Source organism: Macaca thibetana, chromosome 11 (genome assembly GCF_024542745.1).
Source record: "Macaca thibetana thibetana isolate TM-01 chromosome 11, ASM2454274v1, whole genome shotgun sequence".
NCBI lineage: Eukaryota > Metazoa > Chordata > Mammalia > Primates > Cercopithecidae > Macaca > Macaca thibetana.
In genome coordinates, this window is record NC_065588.1 from 14945527 (window position 1) to 14966812 (window position 21286).

Here is a 21286-nt window from a genome sequence, read left to right on the forward strand (position 1 = left end):
GTTGCCATGGTAGTGAATAAGTCTCATGAGATTTGATGGTTTTATAAATGGGAGTTCCCCTGCACAAGCTCTCTTTGCCTGCTGCCATGTAAGATGCGACTTTGCTCTTTCTTCACCTTCCACCATGATTGTGAGGTCTCCCCAGCCATGTGGAACTGTGAGTCTATTAAACATCTTTTCTTTATAAATTACCCAATCTTGGATATATCTTTATTAACAGCATGAGAACAGACCAATACAAAGTGTGAAAGTGTTGGGTGCTTGAAGGATGGAAGAGAATAGGTACAGAAAGAGAGAAATGTCAAGGACACATCTGTCACACTTGGAAATTTTACCAAGGACCTCCAAACCAGATTGCAAACTCTCGGTTTTCTATTTGCCACAATTGTATCAAGTCACTGTAACTCCAGCAATACCCTTAATAGTCCTGGTTTGACCTTTGGTTGCATGAGTAAGTTACATCTTGTACTGACTTTGTAATGTGGCTCTAACTATTCACAGACCTTGAAAAATATAATATAGTAGTCAATGTTCAGCTAACTTAGAATAATGATAGACATGAAAGATAAACTTAATACTCAATCTGATTATACCAAAGGAAAAAATGTCAGTTTCACTAGTAAATCTTAATACAAGGAAGTGGAAAAGCTGTATCTGTATGAGTTGCATAAAAGTAATGACACATAAAAGAGATTTGAATTTAAACTTTTCACTAATAATAAATAAAGCATGAAGAAGATAACTTAGACCATTATAAACATGTTGCTTTTTATTGTACTAAGTTCTTAACATATGCTGTCTCATTGAATAAAACAACAATCCTGCTAATTAGATCATATTATCACTCTACAGAGGTGAAGACTACAAAGGGGTTTAAGTGGTCTGCCCATGTTTACACTAGACACTGTCAGAACAAAGCCTCAAATGCAGATTTTCTAACACCAGGTCCAGTCTTACTCATAATACACTGAACTGCACACCAACCAAGTTTTCTTGAGGTGCATGAATCCATACTGGGTATATACTCAGAGGAAAATAAATCGTTCTACCAAAAAGACACCTGCACTTGTATGTTTACTACAACACCAATCATGATAGCAAAGGCATGAATCAACCGAGGTGCCCATCAGTGGTGGACTGGATAAAGAAAATGTGGTACATATATACCATGGAATACTACACAGCCATTAAAAAGAATGAAATCACATCCTTTGTAGCAACATGGATGCAGCTGGAGGCCATTAGCCTAATCAAATTAATGCAGAAACAGAAAAACAAATACTGCATGTCCTCATAAGTCAGAACTCAACATTGTGTACAGATGGACACAAAGATGGAAACAATAGACACTGACGTAAAAAGTAGAGGTTTCTCTTCAAAGACTTTCTTCCCCATCTAATTAGGAATAAATAGTAACTTCCTTTAGAAGCAAAATTTATTCAAAGACCTGTGCTAACATTCTTAAATATCTGCTAGCTGTAATAAAGGAATCAACGTAGTTTATGTTCTTAGCTCCCACAATTTAGCCTAAATATTTGCCCTGGCATGCTTATACTGGTTGAAGCAAGCATTAGGTCATAGCCTGTTCCTCTTCCTTATTTGAAGGTGTTTTTACCTTTCTCAGCATTCCGCAAGTTACTTCCTTCTTCCTTTGTTCTCCTCTGCCTTTGCCTCTTTTAAAAAGTTCTAAGTTGCTAGCCAATCGGGACAAATACAGAACGTGAGGTCCCGTTCCAGCCAATGGAAACCAGACACAGCAGTAGGGTGGATGCATCAGGTTACAAATGACCTTGTCTCCTTTGTTCTGTGCACTCTCATGACAAAACTGCTAGCGAGTGTACTCTTTCTGCAGAAAGTAAAAATGGCCTTGCTGAAGAAATTAAATTTATGTTCAAGTACTATTTCTCTATGGCACTGGGGAACAAGCATTTCTAACACTGGGGATTCATGAGAAGGGAGGGAGTGTGGCAAGGGTTGAAAAACTAAAAAATTACCTATTGGGTACTATGTTTGCTACTTGGGTAATGGGGTCATCAGAAGCCGGAACCTCTGCATTATGCAAATACTCATGTAACAAACCTGCATGTGTATCCCTTGAATCTTAAATATATATATAAATCTAGGGTTACACAGGAGAATAAGCCTTGGGAATAAGCTGTAAGAAATAAAACTTGACTCTTCTAATAGCCTAGGATACTCAAATAGGGCTAAAGTGGCCCCAGTCCGTAGCAGTATGTGACCCAAAAGACAAGCAAATGCTAATTATCTCTGGAGGCAGCATGCTCAATTTAGTTTCTCAGACTCCCACAGATGACCTTCAATCACATGTAAGTTCAGAGTAAAACTGCCAAACATACGAAGATGCAGGTCTTAATATGTGTCAGCAGAGAAACAAAACATTCGCTGTAAACCACTGTTAAGTCATATTGGATTTATCTGTTAATTTTGACTGCAAAATATTTCACCATAATTTATTCATCCACTCTTGTCAATGGGCATTTGGTTTCTTTGTTGTTGCTATTGTGAGCAGTTCTACTAAGAACTTTAATGACGTCTCCTGGGGCATTCACGCTATCGTTTCCTTAGGTAAATATCCAGAAGTGGAATTGCTGCTTGAGCATATAATGTGAATCTATCTTAAACTTCACAAGATAATGCAAACCCTTAGTTTCAAAAATAGTTGAAACAATTTATACTCCTACCAGCAATATAAGAGATTCTGTGTAACATTTGTTAATTGTTGTCAATCTACTGAGTCCAAAGTTGTATTTCATTGTGGTCTTTTTTTGAGAGTCTTGAGTGCAGTGGCTGATTTCTGCTCACTGCAACCTCTCTCTCCAGGGTTCAAGTGATTCTAATGCCTCAGCCCCCGAGTAACAGGGATTACAGGTGTGCACCACCATGCCCAGCTAACTTTTTGTATTTTTAGTAGAGACAGGCTTTCACCACGTTGCCCAGGCAGGTCTCGAACTCGTATCCCAAGTTATTTGCCCACTTCGGCCTCCCAAAGTGCTGGGATTACAGGCATGAGCCACCACGCCCAGCCTCAGTGTGGTCTTGATTTGTAGTTTCTTTGTCTTGATTTGTAGTTTCTTGATGACTAATCAACTTGAACATCTCTTCTTATGCTTATTGGCCATGTTTTTCCAGTCTTTTGCCCATTTTTCAATGGGCTTGTTTGAACTTGGTTTCAATTTTTATTCAACTAGTTGCCTAGTTCATTGCATTATTCTTGGGCAAAGGACAAATTAAATATTCAACATTAGATTCTCTAAATACACCCTGCCTGGAAAATACTCTGGCATTTGTTTATGCTGTTTGTTCCCCAAATTGGTGTGGCCTTCTTCAGTGGGTCATTAGCTCAGAACAGATGGCACCTGTGCTCTTTGAAGATACCCATACACTTGGCTGACAAAATTTGTCCTTCTGTATACCAATAGCATTTGATTTATACCACTCTATTAGAGCAAAGCACATGTGTACAATTACATGTCTTTCCCCTTTCTCTCCTAGAAAAATAGGAGCTTCTTGATGGCAGTAACTTACTCATTTTATCTCTGAATATTCAAAATATGCTTGGAAAAGAGGCATGAAATAAATGTTCAAAATTCAAAAGGGATGACTTTGCTACAGGATCAAATTTCAATGCATTCCATTCACTTTAAACATTTTATTATTATTTTATGTAGAGATGGGGGTCTCACCATGTTGGCCATGCTTGTCTCAAACTCCTGGCCTCCAGCAATCCTACTGCCTCAGCCTTCCCGAAGTGCTGGGATTATAGCCACTCCCACCCTGACCCCCTCATTCACTTTTTAAGTGAGGCATTACAGAGAAGTTTTAAATCAAGTTCTTTAACATTTTTAGTAAGCAATTTTATTACTAATAGTAAACTTCAGAAAATCTTGGTCATTTTCAGTTTGACATATTCTGTTCCAGTTATTGAACCATGTGACCCAGTTTTGGTTTGGAAGATATGGTTATTGTCAGGACTGAGTACTTACTATACCACAGAACTCATAGTCACAGACAAAAATAAATATTTCTTGGGTTTGGATAACTATATTTTATAAAGAACAAAACACACACAAAAAAATAACTATGCTACAAGGGAAAATATAAGTTCTATTTAATCAAAGAATTGAGACCACTCCAAAAAAAAAAAAAAAAACCGAAACCCAAAACCATAAAATATTTAAACAGTTCCATATAAATTAAATACTTAAGGAAGAGTTTTAATTGTCATACAAATATCTACAGTATTTCTATCCTCCATTGGGGCCCTAACCTTCATCCTTAATTTATGTGAAACCCAAAATCACACATTTGGTCATGCAACAAATATTAAGGGTACGGAAGTATGTCAGACTCCATTTCTTTTAAGTAACTCAATTTTTCACTTGCATTAAAGAACACTGAGCTTCTGCGAGTGTCTCACTGTCCTAGAAATTAAACTAACACCAGTATTGTGTACTCACTTGAAGTCTTTATGGAGTAGGAGAAAGTACTTAGAAGTGACATGTCAGCAGAAAGGAACCCGGGTGCCTTCCTGGCAGAAGAGGAGGCAATGTCAAGATCTAGCGGTGCGGAATCCTTCGCCAGTTGGGTTCAAATCTTGGCTCCAGTTCTTTAATCCCTGGGGCTGGGAAACTCCCTTAGAGTGACTTCAGCCCACCACACCAAGGAAGCTAAATGACTTCTCCATGTTTAGAAAAGCTAGAGTGAGACCAAGCGTGGTGGCTCACGCCTGTAATCCCAGCACTTTGGGAGGCGGAGGCGGGTGGCTCACTTGAGGCCAGGAGTTCAAGACCAGCCTGGCCAACATGGTGAAACCCCGTCTCTACTAAAAAATACAAAAACTAGCCGGGCGTGGTGGCGCAGGCCTGTAATCCCAGCTACTAGGGAGGGTGAGGCAGGTGAATCGCTTGAACCCGCGAGGCGGAGGCTGCAGTGAGCCGAGATCATGCCACTGCACTCCAGCCTGGCTGGCAGAGCGAGACTCGGTCTTGAAAAGAAAGGCAAAAAGAAAAACTAGAGAAGAGGCAGTTTGGTTAACGCGGCATGGATCACACCGCATCCTGGGGTGCTAAATCTAATGAGAAGTTAGGAAGGACGGAGCTAGGTGTAGAGCGAGGCTGTTAGGCGGAGCTTTACCGGAGGCCGGCACGGCCCCTACGGCCTGCACCCAGGCTGATCACCAGGTCTTCAGCCTCTACCCTTGCCTACTGAAAAGTGTGCTTAACTGGTCGCCCCTGCGCCCCACCTTTCCCCAGGACCCTCACTACACCCCTGGAGTACTGGGTAGGACCACGCGGCTTGCTAATCCCACAGCTGTCTCTCTTACTTTCTCACTGAACTGACTAGAACCTAACCCGCCGCCCGTTTCCTTTCTAGACCCCCAGGCTGCTCTGAACAGGGCCTTTACTTGGAAGCCAGGGCTTATCTTTCGGCTGCGACCGGGTCATTTGTGATAGGAATGACACTGCCCGGAGCGGAGGACTCCCGGCAACTTGGCGACCCGCAGGTGGAGATCTGGCTTTCCATGCCGGCGTGACCTCCACTGCCTGCCTGCCAACTCCACGCCCGCCGCCAGGTGGCCGAGCAGGACGCCACCCGCTCGGCGCAGGCAACTTTACGCAGCTGGCTACCGGAAGGGGCAGGGTGCCGCGAGTTTCGCCCAGCCGCCTTACTCTCAGCATCTGAGCTTGGTCACCTCTCACTCAGGACGTCAGCAATGAATTAAAATAGTACCCAGTAAGACTACAACGCGCCACACTAGGGCTGCATTCAGCGCTTTCGGGCTTGCAGGTAGCGGCGTCCTCCCATTTCCTGCGATTTAGCAGGCCCTGCACACGCACGAACCGCCCTCTGACGCGTGACGCTCACCCCTAAAGGTCGGCGGGAAGTCACCTAAGCCCTGATTTACATGGAAGCCATCCATAACGTGCTTAAGGGCCAACGACTCGGCCGCTTAAAAACCCATGACCAGTTCTAACACTGGGGCTTTGTAGAAACACTCTTCTAAACAAAATCCGCAGCCTGGATTTTAGGTGCACAGAAGTGGGAGGTCACTACTGCGTTGCACGGCACCTCCCAGGGCCCTTCCTAAGCACAGGCGGAGTCCCCTCTATGAGGTCTAGTCGTCCCCGCTCCAGCCAAGCCTAATCCCGGGCAGATGATCGGGTCGCGAATGTCCCACTCCCGGTATCCGGAAGGCGGCATCAAAGGGCTGATATTTACCCGGTGTCTAGGAAGTGTTAACAGCTCTTTCTGTGACAATTTGGGGGCCCTGAAAAGGGCCTTTTGGAGTCTGGAGAGAAGCTGTGGGGACAGCTCAGCCGCCGAAACCATAGAGGGTGCGACCCTGGCGTTTCAGCGCGTACACCACATCCATGGCAGTGACGGTCTTGCGCTTGGCGTGCTCCGTGTAAGTCACCGCGTCGCGGATCACGTTCTCCAGGAAGACTTTGAGGACTCCCCGGGTCTCCTCGTAGATGAGACCAGAGATGCGCTTGACGCCCCCACGTCGGGCGAGACGGCGAATCGCGGGCTTTGTAATGCCTTGGATATTGTCCCGCAACACCTTCCGGTGGCGCTTGGCGCCTCCCTTACCCAGCCCCTTGCCGCCTTTACCGCGCCCAGACATTCTGAAGTCACAGCTCCTACTTAGCAGAAAAGCGGGCAGCCTACTGTGATTGCCGGGCGCAGACCAGGGCTTATAGTCTCTCGATGCGGACCTGTTTGAAAACATGAAAAAGTGGGAGGAGCTCTAGGCCCCACCTCTAGAGACGTGCTATAGTTGTTAAATCCAGGAAGCAGTCGGCGAAACCAGCCTGATTTTTTTGTTGTTTGCTCTTTTGGGAAAACTTTTTCTGATATTTGGAGAAAGGTTCATGGTGATACATTTTAAAGTTAAAACAGTATGAGCTAATAGAATTTATATTGCCTTTTTTCAGCCCTTAAATAAAAATAGGCCAGATCCTATGAACGTTCCTTGTTCTGTCTCTCCCTCCCTCCCTCCTTCTAATCATGTTTTTCCAAACGGAATTCCTGACTTACTGTGAAACTCAATAAAAACCTGAAAAGCTTTACATCTGAGATTGCAAAGCAATTACTTAAAAATTTTCACATGTGGGTCTTTTAAAGACATAGTAGGGGGGGAGGACTTTTTTTTCCCACTTTTGCGGCCCTGCAGAGAATTAAGATACTTTCAATTGAAAAAAAACAAGCCCAGCTTCCCGGCCCCCACCTACACTCCACCCCCACCTCCCCCAACCCCCGCCATTCCCCTTTCAGCTGCTTCTGCGCAATTTGCAGGTTTTCCTGCCCTGCAAGAGCCTGTGTGCTTTTCAACTAAGTAACTTCCTATGGTTATTTAGTTGAAATATTGTAAATGTCTTATGTCATTCAAATCTCAGGTTCTCATCTCACATTTTCCACTTAAAAATTCAAAGTTCTTGTAAAATAGTGGATGCCACAATCATGACTTGGAATAATGATTTCTACTGCAAATCCCCTCAGGAGGTTCTGAATCCCTTCTTTTCTCAAGAGAATCCCTGAACAAAAACGAAAGTTTCTGTGAGGTGTCACCGGTCTTCGAAGGTGTCAGGACCCTGTCTTCTCTAAAGGTCTGACTGTGTTAAAAAGCAGCTGTTATTTAGAGGATGATTCATAAGTCTTTCCCCAGGTACTTAATTAAGATTCTGAGCAATGTATTTTAGTAAGTGGGGCTCTTTGTACCCGGTCTTGAAGATAAGCCTTTACAGCAGGAAGGCTTTATGGTAAATTTTTATTATATTTCTAAATGCTTATAGTTAACATTTGTTTCAATCTTTGCCCATCTTCATAACCCAAAAGGTATTTCTTTTTCTTTTACTTTTTGTTAAAGATAAAAGAGTTGGAACACTTTCTTGAATGGCTGGAAAAAGTCCTGCATGGTCGAACTTCACTCCATGATTTTAATACTTTACTCAGAGGGAAGAGGAAAAGTCTATCAGATCTTGAAGGGATAAGAATTATTGTAATGGGGCTGGGCGCGGTGGCTCACGCCTGTAATCCCAGATCTTTGGGAGGTCGGATCACGAGGTCAGGAGATCGAGACCATCCTGGCTAACATGGTGAAACCCCATCTCTACTAAAAATACTTAAAAATTAGCCGGGCGTGGTGGCGGGCGCCTGTAGTCCCAGCTGCTAGAGAGGCTGAGGCACGAGAATGGCGTGAACCCGGGTGGCGGAGCTTGCAGTGAGCCGAGATCTCGCCACTGCACTCCAGCCTGGGCGACAGAGCAAGACTCTGTCTCAAATATATATATATATATATATATATATATATATATATATATATATATAGTAAAATAGGTTGACTTACTTATACTCACTTTCTAAGAAATCAAGGCTAGAATATTTTCAAATCAGAAATCTCTTGCTTATTAGAATAAAAGAAAAAAATCGTGTCCAAAATAGTAATAGTCTCAAAAACTCCTGAAAATTCCATCTATGATACAGGCGAAAATTTAAGCTAGTTTACAGAACTCATTCCAGGAACATCTCGTTAAAAACTGTATCAGAGATTTGTACGTCCATTTATTTGGTATATCTAAGAGTTGTTGGATGCTTACTAACGTATTTAATTTTCAAAACACTTTGATACAGATACAGGAGTCAAATAACTTATCCAAGATCACTGCTTAGTGGGGAAGCCAGGATGTAGGCTGAGGCAGTCTGGCTCCAGAAAGACTGCCTTTATAAAGCATGACAATAGCTCTGAAGACATTTATTGAGTCCCCAGTATGGGTTAATCATTGTTCTAGGCAGTAATGACATTTACATAAATACTTGAAAATGTTATTTCAATGAAGTCAAATCTTTATTCGGATAGGGAGAAGGTAAATTTGTTTTACTTTAAATGAATCCACGTAAAATGTTTATTTTAAAAAGCAAGTGTTCAACATTACATCACGTATCGATGTTAACTGTGTTACTGAAAATGTTCAGGTAAAAATGAATTGACCTCGATGAATTAGTAGAAAGTAATTTCTAACTAAAATAAAACAAAATACTTTAAACAAAACACTTTTTTTGTTTCAAAAAGCGTGGGTCCACAATTCAGGTATGTAAGAATAAACTGCCATTCTGACTTTAGTCTCTGGGCTCATTTACAAAGAGACCCGGGGGACTTCCACGTCCTCGTAGAGGACCCGATCCGCTGATCTGCGGCGCCCTGGCTTGCGCGGAGCAAGCCAAGGCCAAGACTTCGGCCTCTCCAATAAAACCTAGTGGCTCTTTGCAGGCCCATAGCCTCAAAGACAAAAGATATTTTGGCTAGGCGAGCTTGTTCCTCCCGTCAGCGCAGGAAGTATTCACGTCTGGCCATCATTAGCTTCAAAGACTTAAAAGTGAACGATTGGCTGGCTGTGAGCCGCAGGACCCAGCAGGGAGACCAGTGCGGTCTCCACACCGTTGGGTAGCTGCAGGCAAGGCTCTTGTATAAGAAACAGCCCACGGACCCTGTCCTGGGCAGGCAGAATTCCGCAGAGAGGCTGTTGTTAAGCAGCACGGGCTGCCGAGACAGAAACCTACCTGACCAGTATGGTTTATTATATGAGACCATCCACTTAGCATAGCAACGTCTACGGATAACCCCTGTAGCTCTTCTTCTGGATTGCTTTCTGTTTCCAACCATGTTTTCTTATTTCCTACTAGTTTATTTGCTTGGGAGCGAGCGTGGTCGTGGAAAACCCGTAACCGCTAAATTCATCTGGGTCCCCAAACGCGGAGCGGGCTGGCCTGGGTAGTTATGTGAGCGGCTATATAAATGAGGATTCGGAGCTTGCTCTATTGATTGGAGAGAGCTGGAGGAGGCGGTCTCTCTTCCAGAGCGCTAGTTGGGAGCGGCGCCTGCCTGTCATTGGTCACCAGAGCCAATGGGAAGGGGCTGCCTCGCGGCCGCAAAGAGTTTGTAGAGGCAGTTCGGAGGCGGTACGTTGCATTCTGGTACCGGACGCCGAGAGCGGTTTGTCTCCGTCTCTGGAGTTGTAGGCGAGAGGTGGTCATGTCCGGTCGCGGAAAACAGGGCGGCAAAGTACGAGCAAAGGCCAAATCCCGCTCCTCCCGCGCGGGCCTGCAGTTCCCGGTGGGCCGAGTGCACAGACTGCTGCGCAAAGGGAACTACGCGGAGCGAGTGGGCGCCGGGGCGCCGGTGTATCTGGCGGCGGTGCTGGAGTACCTGACGGCGGAGATCCTGGAGCTGGCTGGCAACGCCGCGCGTGACAACAAGAAGACCAGGATAATTCCCCGCCACCTGCAGCTCGCCATCCGCAACGACGAGGAGTTAAACAAGCTGCTGGGCAAAGTGACCATCGCTCAGGGCGGCGTCCTACCCAACATCCAGGCCGTGCTGCTGCCCAAGAAGACGGAGAGTCAGAAGGCGAAGAGCAAGTGACCCTGACGCCGCCCTCAGGGAGCTGGCTTCCCCCGCAAGGGCCCTTTTCATGGTCATCCCGCAATGGTTTTGAATGTGGTGTATGTCATGGAGGGCCGGTGACATCTAGCGGGGAGGTGGGCGGCGAGGGGCCCGGCGGGAGCCAATAAAGTTGGTGAAAATCGTTTGGTCTAGAGAGCTGTATAGTCGCGGGGACCTGCCGGATGGCCCCAGGGGAGGGGGGCGATTGGGAAACCCCTGGAGCAGGTACTGGTGGGTGGGCTTGAGCCACTCTGGACTGCTTTGGTCCGCAGGTCACCCTCGAGACGTTAAGGGAGGGTGGCTTGGAGGTGGGCAGGGTGGGAGCGCACCTCGCTCTCAGTAGGGCAAAGGGGAGGCAGAGTTGGTGCGGCGAGGCCTCCTCCGGAATTATTTTTACTTCCCCTTCCCAGAGGCTTCGCTCTCCTGCCAGTTTGTGGGCACTCAGGACCAAGTTCTGGGAAGAGACCGTCGGATCGAGCTGGGCTCGGGGCAGGAAGTGTCTCCGGCCATATTTTTCAAAAAGTGGAGTAACTTTCCGTCTTGGAAGGGTGGTTCTGACGGCACGATATTAACTTAAGAGATTCTTCTTAGCCTAGTAGCTGCTGTGCTTTCATGCTTTGGATATCAGATATCTTTATATAGCACCTTATGTTCATATTTTTTTAAATGAAGGAAACGTTCAATTTGAGTCATGAGGTTGGAAATTCGTTCCCCGGACAGTCATATTGCATAACATTGCAGCGCCTTTAGTCGTGAGTTACATATGCTTGAGCTTTTAAAGTGATGTTTTCAGGTTTCTAGCTTCATAATGATCCTGTCTTCAGATTATATTCTCTTTGAGACTCAGTTTGACTTTGCTTTAAAACAAAGCAAAAACCTCTTGCTTTTAGGGGTTCTTAACCCAACAAATAACCTGTTTGAAATCTCTTATGTTCTCCCACTAGCCTGAAGCAATGACCTCATTCCAGTAATGTCTTTGGGAGTTGCATTGCCTAATGGCACGATATTGCTTTAATAAACATGTGAGGAAAGGTAGGGCCAAATACTTAAGTGCAGGGAGAAACACATTTCAGACCAGGAATCCATATTTAAGAGTTAACACTAGTAATCATCTGCCCTTAGTTGACACTCCCATTTATTTCATCCTTCTCAGCTAATTTCATCCTGGCCCACAGACCCCACAAAAAAGATCCCAGTACAGATTTCACATCTTTGGACTCCTCTTTCCTGTGAGTCAGAATTGAAGTCTTCCCCCAAAATATATATATAAAATAATAAATATATATCATATATATTATAATAAACATATATTATCTATATTATAATATATATTATATATATATTATGTCTTCATCCTTAGTAGCAGCTGGCCCATTTTCCCACTTGGACTTTATTTTGTCCCCAGTATTTATTGAACAGCTGTCTGTGCCAGGCTCTGCACAAAGTGATAGGAGTAGAGCTGTGAATGAGGCCAACCAGATTTCCATTCTCTTGGAGCTCATTTTATTTTTATTAGTTCCTGAAGACGGGACAAGGAACAAATACATACGTTAATATGAGAGATCAGCTTCTGTTAGTACTTGTACCTCTCTATGTGTGGATGAATGATGGAATTACTTCTCCCATGTTGCCACTTTTGAGGTGTACAAAGGTCAGGACGTACACACCTCTGTTAGGGGGCAAATTATTGGGCAGGTTCCAGATGTCCTGCTATTCACTCCCTGTGGTTTTGTCATATGTAAAAGTCATAACACCTGTTTTAAGGATTAAGCTTGTTCATTTACTGTGTGCCACATATTAGACAACAAATGGAAAAAAGTATGATGTTCTATGGGGGTATGGGTTTATCCTTATAGGTTAAATTATAGGTAAACATTAATAGGACTTTTAAAAAATGCCTAATTGTTAGAATTAATACTTGCAGTTACCACTTGGGGTCAGTGGAACAAAATGCATATATGGTTTTGACATTTGAGTCTAATTTCTTAAAGAGATGAGGCATCTGAGGGATTGTTACCAAAATGATGAAGAAATAAGGACAAGGGATATCAAGACATTCATAAGAAAAAGCACCTTTGCCTTTCCCTGGGAAGATTCACAGGAGTCTGTCCAGCTCTTGTTACATGATGAGCAACATAGACAAGATACAAGGCATGGTAACTGCCTTGTCTCTACCCGCCTCTCCCACCACTACCCTAAGGATTCTTAGCATCCCCTCATACTTTGCCTGCCTCAAAATTCAATCATCTCCTCACCATTTTTGTTTTTGAGAGTTTTTTTTTTTTTTTTTTTTTTTTGAGACGGAGTCTCGCTGTGTCACCCAGGCTGGAGTGCAGTGGCCCGATCTCGGCTCACTGCAAGCTCTGCCTCCCGGGTTTACGCCATTCTCCTGCCTCAGCCTCCGAGTAGCTGGGACTACAGGCGCCCGCCACCTCGCCCGGCTAGTTTTTTGTATTTTTAGTAGAGACGGGGTTTCACCATGTTAGCCAGGATGGTCTCGATCTCCTGACTTCGTGATCCACCCGCCTCGGCCTCCCAAAGTACTGGGATTACAGGCTTGAGCCACCGCGCCCGGCCGAGAGTTTTTTTTTAAAAGCTGAATCGTTTATTGGCAGTTTAAAATGCATACTCCTACAAAATCAGCTCAGTCCATGATCCACGATGGACAAACAGTAGTTCTTGCTGATGTGTGATTGTTAATTTAAAAGGCCACTATTTCTTTAAGCATAAGACCATATGGAAAAAGACCTAAGACAAAATCTGGTGGGAATTGAATTCCAGTTTTTAATAGAGTTATAATCCATAGTTTTAGTTACACACACACATAGTCTTTCCTGCAGAGATAAGCCCTTCAGTGCGGCTGTGGCTTGGCCAGGATTTGTTTGATCTTTGTTTTTCCTGCAGGGCCAGTCTTGTCTTTGTGTCCCTGAGGACTGGTCTGTTTAGTTGTGCCTGCCTGGAATCAAAAGGTTTAGTCAGGCTCCATAATTGGTGATGACTGGCATACTACATGCAAACCACAATGCCCCTTCCAGTGGTTGAAAGGTCGCATACCACGCTGTGTAAGAACTTCAGCTCTCTGCAATGAGACTTAAATTCAGATTCACTCTACTCATTAGTTATCTGATTTTTGGAAACTTAATCTCTTTAAACCTGTTTCATCTCTAAAATGGGCATAATAGTTTACCTCAGAGAGTTTGGGGAGGATTCAATGAATTAATGTGAGTGAGGACACTAGGATTCCCATATAGAAATAGGCTCAATGAATAGTAGCTGTTCTTATTTCTATGTAAAGTGAGTAGCGGTAGTTGATGGGAGCTGTTGAAACAGGTAAACATACAGCATTCTAGCAATCCTATGACTTTTGTGATAGCAACCATAAAAACAATTTTAGTGACTGTTTTATTAAAGCACATCCACAATTCAATGTGTAACAAAAAAGAAAGTAATAAATGATTAAAGCTTGTGAACCTGAATTTGCATTTTTGTGGGTTTTTTTGTGTTTGTTTTTTGTTTTTGCCCCTGAAGACAACCTAGTTTAGAATTTATGGCTTGTTAAGTCCATCCACACACATTAAAAATGGACCCTGCTTGTTCAATAATTTATTGAACAATATTATGTGTTACACCTGTGATTGGTAACCAGCTGCCAAGAAACTTACTATCATGGTACACACACTCAAAAGGAAGATAATAACAGAGTACATGTAGAGGGAAGGAGATGCTCAGGGTGTTAACAGGAACAGGGAATATGGGTACCTGTGTCACTCAGCCAGGTGGGCACACTGGCTGGTGGGAGGTGTAAGCTGGGCTGAGAGGCAGCACGCACGAAGACATGGGGGTCAAAGGTAACTCCTGCAACTGGATTTGGATCTGAATCTAGGGGAAAAAAGTCTGGATTGGAGATAAGAATTTGGGAGTCATGACTAAAAATAGCCAGAGTAGATTGAATCATCCAGAAAGAACATATACATGTATAGAGTATAGACCGATATCAAAAATTGCCACAACCAACAGAATGTGAAGATCTGTGAGATTTAATCAATTGGCAGAGGAAGAGGCATCACTAAAGAGAGAAAAGGATGTGGCCGGAAGGACACCAGGAGAGAAAGTGTCAATAGAGATTTTTCCACAATTTGGATCGTTGTGCTGCTTCGTACTCCCTGCTTGCTTATACTTAAAGAAATGGTCTTTAAAAGTTATTACTTTTCTCCACACATAGGAAATGGTGACAAGCTGGCTCATTTTACTAATGGAATTGGAATCAAAATGCATTTTTACCCTTTACATTTTTAAACTGCACATATGGAAATTCAAGGTATACATGGTGACAGCAAAAACATTTTTCTAAAAAAAACCCTAGAATAATATTGGCAAAGATCCCTTAAAGATATCCTTTATCATCATTCTTTTTAGTTGAATATAATTTTTTACATATAAATTTTAAAGAAGTTTTAAGAAGAGGTAACTTATTCATAAAGCCAATGTAGGCATTTTAGAATGATTAAAACATGAGAAATTGGACTCTGACAAGGCAACTTTTTAAAAAATCAATAAATGTTTAGCTTTCCAAGAGAGAGAAATGGAGAGTAAGAGGAACAGAGAAGAAGCAGAGGAAGAAATAATGAAACTGGTTTCAGGCAGATATGAAATTATCACTGTAAAGCTTTATTTTGTTTTCTCCACAAGTGGAGGAAGGAAAACTTACGTGTTGAAAATTGGATTTTAACATATACATACTTGAAGGAGAATGGTGACTTGTTTGGGCAGTAACTTGGATCCATTTTTTTTTTTTTTTTTTTTTTTTTTTTTGTGACAGTGTCTCCCCCAGTTGCCCAGGCTGGCGTGCAGTGTTGTGATCACAGCTCACTGCACCCTCCACCTCTAGGCTCAAGCCATCCTCCTACCTCAGCCTCCCGGGTAGTTGGGACTACAGTTGTGTGCCATCACACCTGGCTAATTTTTTTATTAATAATTTTTGTAGAGATGGAGTTTCACCATGTTGCCCAGGCTGGTCTCTAACTCCTGGGCTCAACTGATCTTTCCGCCTCTGCCTCCCAAAGTGTTGGGATTGTAGGCATGAGTTACCACGCTCATAGACCCTTGATAATTTTATCGAGCCATGAAATAAAAAAGGAAGCATTGCTTAACCCCAAAGTATGGAATCATAGGAGAGAGGAACCCTGTATTCAACAAAATTATCTTTCTTTTAGACAAACAAGCAATCTGAGCATGAGAGTTTGCTTTCTGTTTTAAAGCACTTCTCAAATGAACTGTCCTTTTCATGTCAAAAGCCCAAGTGACCACTACAATTCTGAACTATCCTTGATGAAATTGTTATATTAGAGACGGAAGTGTACAGATTAGCTTTGTAGTAAGACATCATGAAGAAAACGTGTATTTGGCCTGAAAGAAGTGCAGTTTTACATTGTGAAGACTAGGAGAAATGCAGTCGTATGTAAAGATGTGTAACCTCTAACCCCCAGAGTTTGGCCATGGGCCAGCTATTAGTCTAGGCAGACAAAACAAAATAGTCCAGTTCTCAGGGGCACATAGACAAGACTGAGGAAGACGTCTTAATCAGACTTGGAAATGGTAACCCCAAGCAAAATTTATCCTAAGATCTCTGGTCTGGAGACCTTCTGAACTCATTAGCACTCGGAAGTCACTTGCAAACAGATTTATCAGAACTATGTTTATAACTTTCCCTGTGGACAACACTAAATATTAAGCAAGCAGTGGAAGCAAGGAATAGAAGACTAAAAATGGTTTGCTGAAAGAATATAAATCTGATTAGATAATTTTAAAAATTCCAAGAGATCGTCTTCCTAGGGAAACACATAAAGTCAACACTGAAGTGCTTCAACAAAATACAGGAACTCAGTTCAATGTGAACTTATTTCCCAGCCATGAGCAAGTGGCACCTCACACAGATCAAGTCACAAGAGGTCTCAGATGTGCACACTGCGTTGACAGTCCTGGTGCAAGCAATAAGAGCTTTGGCTAAACCTGTAGTTTTGTCTACGCCCTCTAGCCGAAGACCATCAGGAACATATTTGTAGTTGAACAAGTTGGGATTATTTCTCTTTGCAGCAAGGGGGAACACATTCCATGGGGAAATGTGGGGTGTCTCAGTAAGAGGCTGTTAGGACGTATTATAGGACTTGGGTTTGTGTTAGTTGATTCAGGGGCTTTGCTCAGAATGGCATGCCGTCAGGAAGTAGGGTGCAAGGAATGTTGTAAAGTGCAGAATGCAGTGAAACTAAAGCTGTAATTGATAAATATGCTAATGCATATTAGCCAGGATAGGGATTTTTTGTTCATTTTTGTTGTTTGGACAATGTTCATGTTTTTGTTTCTGTTCAGACATGATTACAGAAAGGTCTTGTTTTTTATTTGATCTTTTTACGGCCACTCAGTGGCCTTGTCTCGTGTTAGTGTTCTGTGAATTGTGTATGTTCAACAGATCACCACAGTGTAGCTGTGTCAGGCCAACTCCTGGCAACAGCACAGCCTAGCTGATAGTCCAGATCAGTTGCTATCTGTCATGGGCTGCTTTTCCCTTGCTCATTAGCTAAAAAAATGTGACACACGGAAGAATGGTTGCTCAGCGGTGGAAGTAGACAAATACATCTCAAGGCAAATGTTGGCAGTGTCCAAGCATCATGCAAAAGAGGGAGCTACTGTCTTCAAGTAGTTCAGTCACATATTTATATATTTCAAGCATCCATATCCACTAACAAAATCTTCATTTTCATGTTCATCAAGTAACTTTCTATCTTGAATTTATCTTTTTGTCCATGTCTTCACATAGTTAGGTAAGAATGTCCTTGTTTCTTGAACATGGTATTCCAGGTGTTTCTAATAATAAATCATGCTTTAAATTTTTTATATCTATATATGTATATTACTTATATTTATTTAAACGTATATATTAGGCAAATACCATGCCCTCACTGTCCTCCCTTCTTCCAGTATCCTGTTTCCCATTGCCCAGCCCAAATGGAAGACAAAAGACAAGAAAGCCCATTGATGCCTTATTACAGTTTAGCCTTCTGGTGGCAAAGTATAAAGGTGGAAAAGTATAAAGACAGCATTAGGAGGGCAGACCTCTTAGTTGTCCAAATATAATATAAGCATGCATCCATTGCCAGGGTAAAGAGTGTCAGTGGACCTTTTACAACATGAGAAAGGTTATTTCCTCACAAAACCCTTGATATACAGAGTGTTCTAGCAAGAGCCAACAGTCCAGATGAAATCTCTGGTGTAAAACTTTCCTAAGAGTAGTCCTTAAATGAAGTCTATAAAATTTATAGCTTTACAAATTCCAGCCTGTTCTTCTGCCATTCTTTATACCACTCACGAGCCATGCAAAACTCTCTCTTGTCTCTTCCAGCAGGGAACAAGGGCACAGAGAACTCACACCCTCTTCTTTGCTTCAGCCTGTCCACTAGAACTAGCTCAGGCTTAATCTAACTGCAAAGCAGCTCAGGACATATAGAAGAGAAGATGACATATTTTGGTGAGTACCATTGTCTCTGCCAGTTTCTTGGAGCATTTTTGCTTACTTCCTAGTTCTTAGCTTTGTTCTATTTCACATACTTCTGTTGTGGAGCTTGCCAGTTAATTAAAGTTCCTTTGAGAGTTTTCAAGAAAAGTGACACACTCAGTTATATTAGCTAGCACACATAAGCTAACAACTAGCTAGTAGCCCCTGCCAAAAAGGGCTTGAGAAATACTCCATTTGTTTTTGCCAAAGGAACCTGTGCTAAGAATTGTTTTAAAACATTGTGATAGTAGAAGTAAAGGGCACTGTGTTTTCTTTGGATTCATGTGTGCCAGTTCTGAGCTCCAAATTAAAACTTCAAATTCGGCTCTGAGTTTTCTCAGTAGAGGGCCCCGTAGAGAAACATTGCAGTAAGAAAGGGCGTATTTCCATTTGGACACCAAGTAAGGTAGGCTACCTGCCTTCAGTGCAGGTTTCATCTTAGGAAACCAGAGTAGTGACAGAAACTGTAGCTCACAAAGTCCAAAATACTCACCATCTGGCCCTTTAGAGAAAGTTCGCTGATCCCTGTTCCAGTCTATCTGTGGAAACAAAAATGAAAACTACGAAGCTCCCCAAACCACAAAGAATCTATTGAAATAACTGATGTTGTTCTGCTAGCTTTTAATGGAGAAAAACTAGCAGAACAACATCAGTTATTTCAAATAGATACTTTTTAAGGTTAACCCTTAAGTTTTAAAACGATCTGTCTTAAAATTATTTCGTCAAATACAAGGTGTTTTTTTTTTTTTTTCCATGAATACGTATTTTATAAATGAACTTTGAGGGTACAAGTGTGGATTTAAAAATACCTCCTCCTTTGGTCTGGGTTATTATGCAGTAAGAACAGTCTTAGGGGGAGATGTTGAATTTGTACTTGGCCTGGGTTTTACTTCCCTTTTCAATCAAGAAAGCCATCAAACATTCTTTGAAGGTAAGGTTTTCTTTGCAGTGAGTTGCTGAAGCCCTTTTTCGCTTTTACAAAGAAGTTCAGCCTTCATAAAAATAATATGGCTTTTTCATTTGTGGGTGGTATGTTTTATAAAATCAGACAGGATTTCAGAGATGTATGTTTCCCCCTCTTCCTGCCTAAACTTTGGCTGTCATCTTCCTTTTTTCTTTGCCTCACTCCCCATTTTATTGGGATCAATCAAGATTGCTGGGTATAGACAGTAATAATGAACAGCGCAGTTCATTCTGTTCTTCCTTGGACTATAAATTTTTCTAGAGATTCTATGGCTAGAAAAGCTATTGTATTCTTTCTTCACAAAATACTGTTACAAAAGCCATTATTTTACATTTTTTACAGCATTTTTAGAGTGTTAATTCTGCATATATTTATCTCCTGCAAAAGTGGTGTAACTCTTACTAAAAATGGACTTACCGTGGTATTTTACAATTTTAAAAAACACAGCTTATTTTTAAGCTTAATATGCCTAGAGGGGAAATACTCTGTGACTGGAATAACATGTCAAGGAAAAATGTGTTTGGGGACCCATGGTCTTCTCTTGCAGACTTCCGATTTATTTTAAAAAACATACTTTCTCTATTTGGTTGCAGCACCATTAGACCTACAGTGTATATTTAATATTTCTAAACTTACAGAGAAAATATTCAATTAAAAAAAAACTTTAAAAAAGTTAACATATAAAATTATAAACATAAAATGAGTATGTCTTCACTGGCACATGGCATATATAGCTGATTTCCCCCCCCAAATTGTTGTTAAAAAAAGATGCTTTAAAAATTTAGCATTAGTAAGTATTGTACTCAAGGTTTGAGACAGATAAAGACAATGAAGTTTATTCCCTGAATTTCCCTAAGGTCCATGAGGGTAGGGACCTTACTTGATTTAGCTCACCACTGTATTCCCAGCACCTAGCTCAGTTGTTGGACAGTAACTGTCTATAGAATAAGCAAACTTCATACTCTCATGTCCCCATATCCTCAAGTATGTCATTCCATCAATTACCCCATCATTCTCCACCCTCTCCCTATTGGCTATCGCCCCTCAGCAAAACGTCTGCCAATTAAAATCCCTCCGTTCACCCAGAGCATAGCCACCTGCCTTCTGTCCTCTTTCCTTCATAAACTACAAGGCTTTCTTAGAGAAAAAAGTTGGGAGACAGTTCTTTTGGCTTCACAGAAGTTCTAGTTCCGACTTTTGCCAAAAGCTCTTATTTCTAAAAATGTAAAAATACGTTTTCCAGCAACTCAATACCTTCCTGGATCTAGGATCTGTATATGAAGAAAGTATGTGTAGCTCTGCTTGGTGACAGCTTTGAGCCCCAGTAGTTCTGAAATAACGCCGGTCTTCCAAACTGGCTGAGGAACATTTTCAGATGTTAGACCTGCTGTAGTTTGAGTTAGGGATAAAACTGTTCAGTTCTATAGGGGTAGTGATTGTCCCATCTTCTCGGCCTGAACAATTACTTGAATGCAATAAAAATGATTTTTAAAATACTTATAACCCTCCCCAGCTATACATAAGGAGGTATTTTAATAAAGAGCACAAACGAGAATATAGAAAATGATAATTGAAACAGAATTTTGGATAGCATCTGGGCTGCATGCTGATTCCATGACATGGCAGAGTATTATTGTGGTGATCCTTAATGTAAAGGGGCAATTGCTGTCCCTAAAGTGACACTTTGCTAAGGAAATAGTAACAAGTCTATCTATATACATGATTAAAGATTTTTATCATTTACATTTCATAGCTGTGATCTAACCATTTTTGTGAAAATATTATGTAAATTATGATCATAACAAGTGTACCCAGAATCAGAACTAATTAATTCCCCTTTCCTGTGGATGCAGCTGATGTATTGTGTCACATCTTACCACTGATTTTCAGAAAATTATACTAGCAATATTAGGAAATGCCTTTATGATAAACTATCAACAGCTTTCTTATATTAACATGAATCAGAAATCTCCGAGTCAAGGCTGAGATGGGAAGATCACTTGAGGTTAGGAGACCAGACTGGGCAACATAGCAAGACCTCGTCTCTAGAAAATAAATTAGCTGGTTGTGGTGGCACATATCTGTAGTTCCAACTACTTGGGAGGCTGAGGCCAGAGGATCACTTGAACCCAGGAGTTTGAGGCTACAGTGAGCTATGATCATATCACTGCACTGCAGCCTGGGCAACAGAGCAGGCACTTGTCTCTAAGGAAAAATGATAAAAAAAAATCGCTCCCAGAAAGAATATATGTTTCAAGTAAGATCATTAATAATATTTCAGATCAAGTATTGGGGAGCAATTCTGTTTATG

At 42.0% G+C, this 21286-nt stretch overlaps 2 protein-coding genes across 2 annotated transcripts; one reads left to right on the plus strand and one right to left on the minus strand.

Annotated features, from left to right (window-relative positions):
* Nucleotides 1-743: 743 nt before the first annotated feature.
* On the minus strand, nt 744-6716 carry LOC126931342 (histone H4). Its single transcript, XM_050749469.1, has one exon. The coding sequence runs from the start codon at nt 6644-6646 to the stop codon at nt 6335-6337; it is 312 nt and encodes a 103-aa protein (XP_050605426.1). The 5' UTR covers nt 6647-6716; the 3' UTR covers nt 744-6334.
* A 3185-nt stretch (nt 6717-9901) lies between these two features.
* LOC126931343 (histone H2A.J) lies at nt 9902-10607 on the plus strand. Its single transcript, XM_050749471.1, has one exon. The coding sequence runs from the start codon at nt 10052-10054 to the stop codon at nt 10439-10441; it is 390 nt and encodes a 129-aa protein (XP_050605428.1). The 5' UTR covers nt 9902-10051; the 3' UTR covers nt 10442-10607.
* The last annotated feature ends 10679 nt before the right edge of the window (nt 10608-21286 follow it).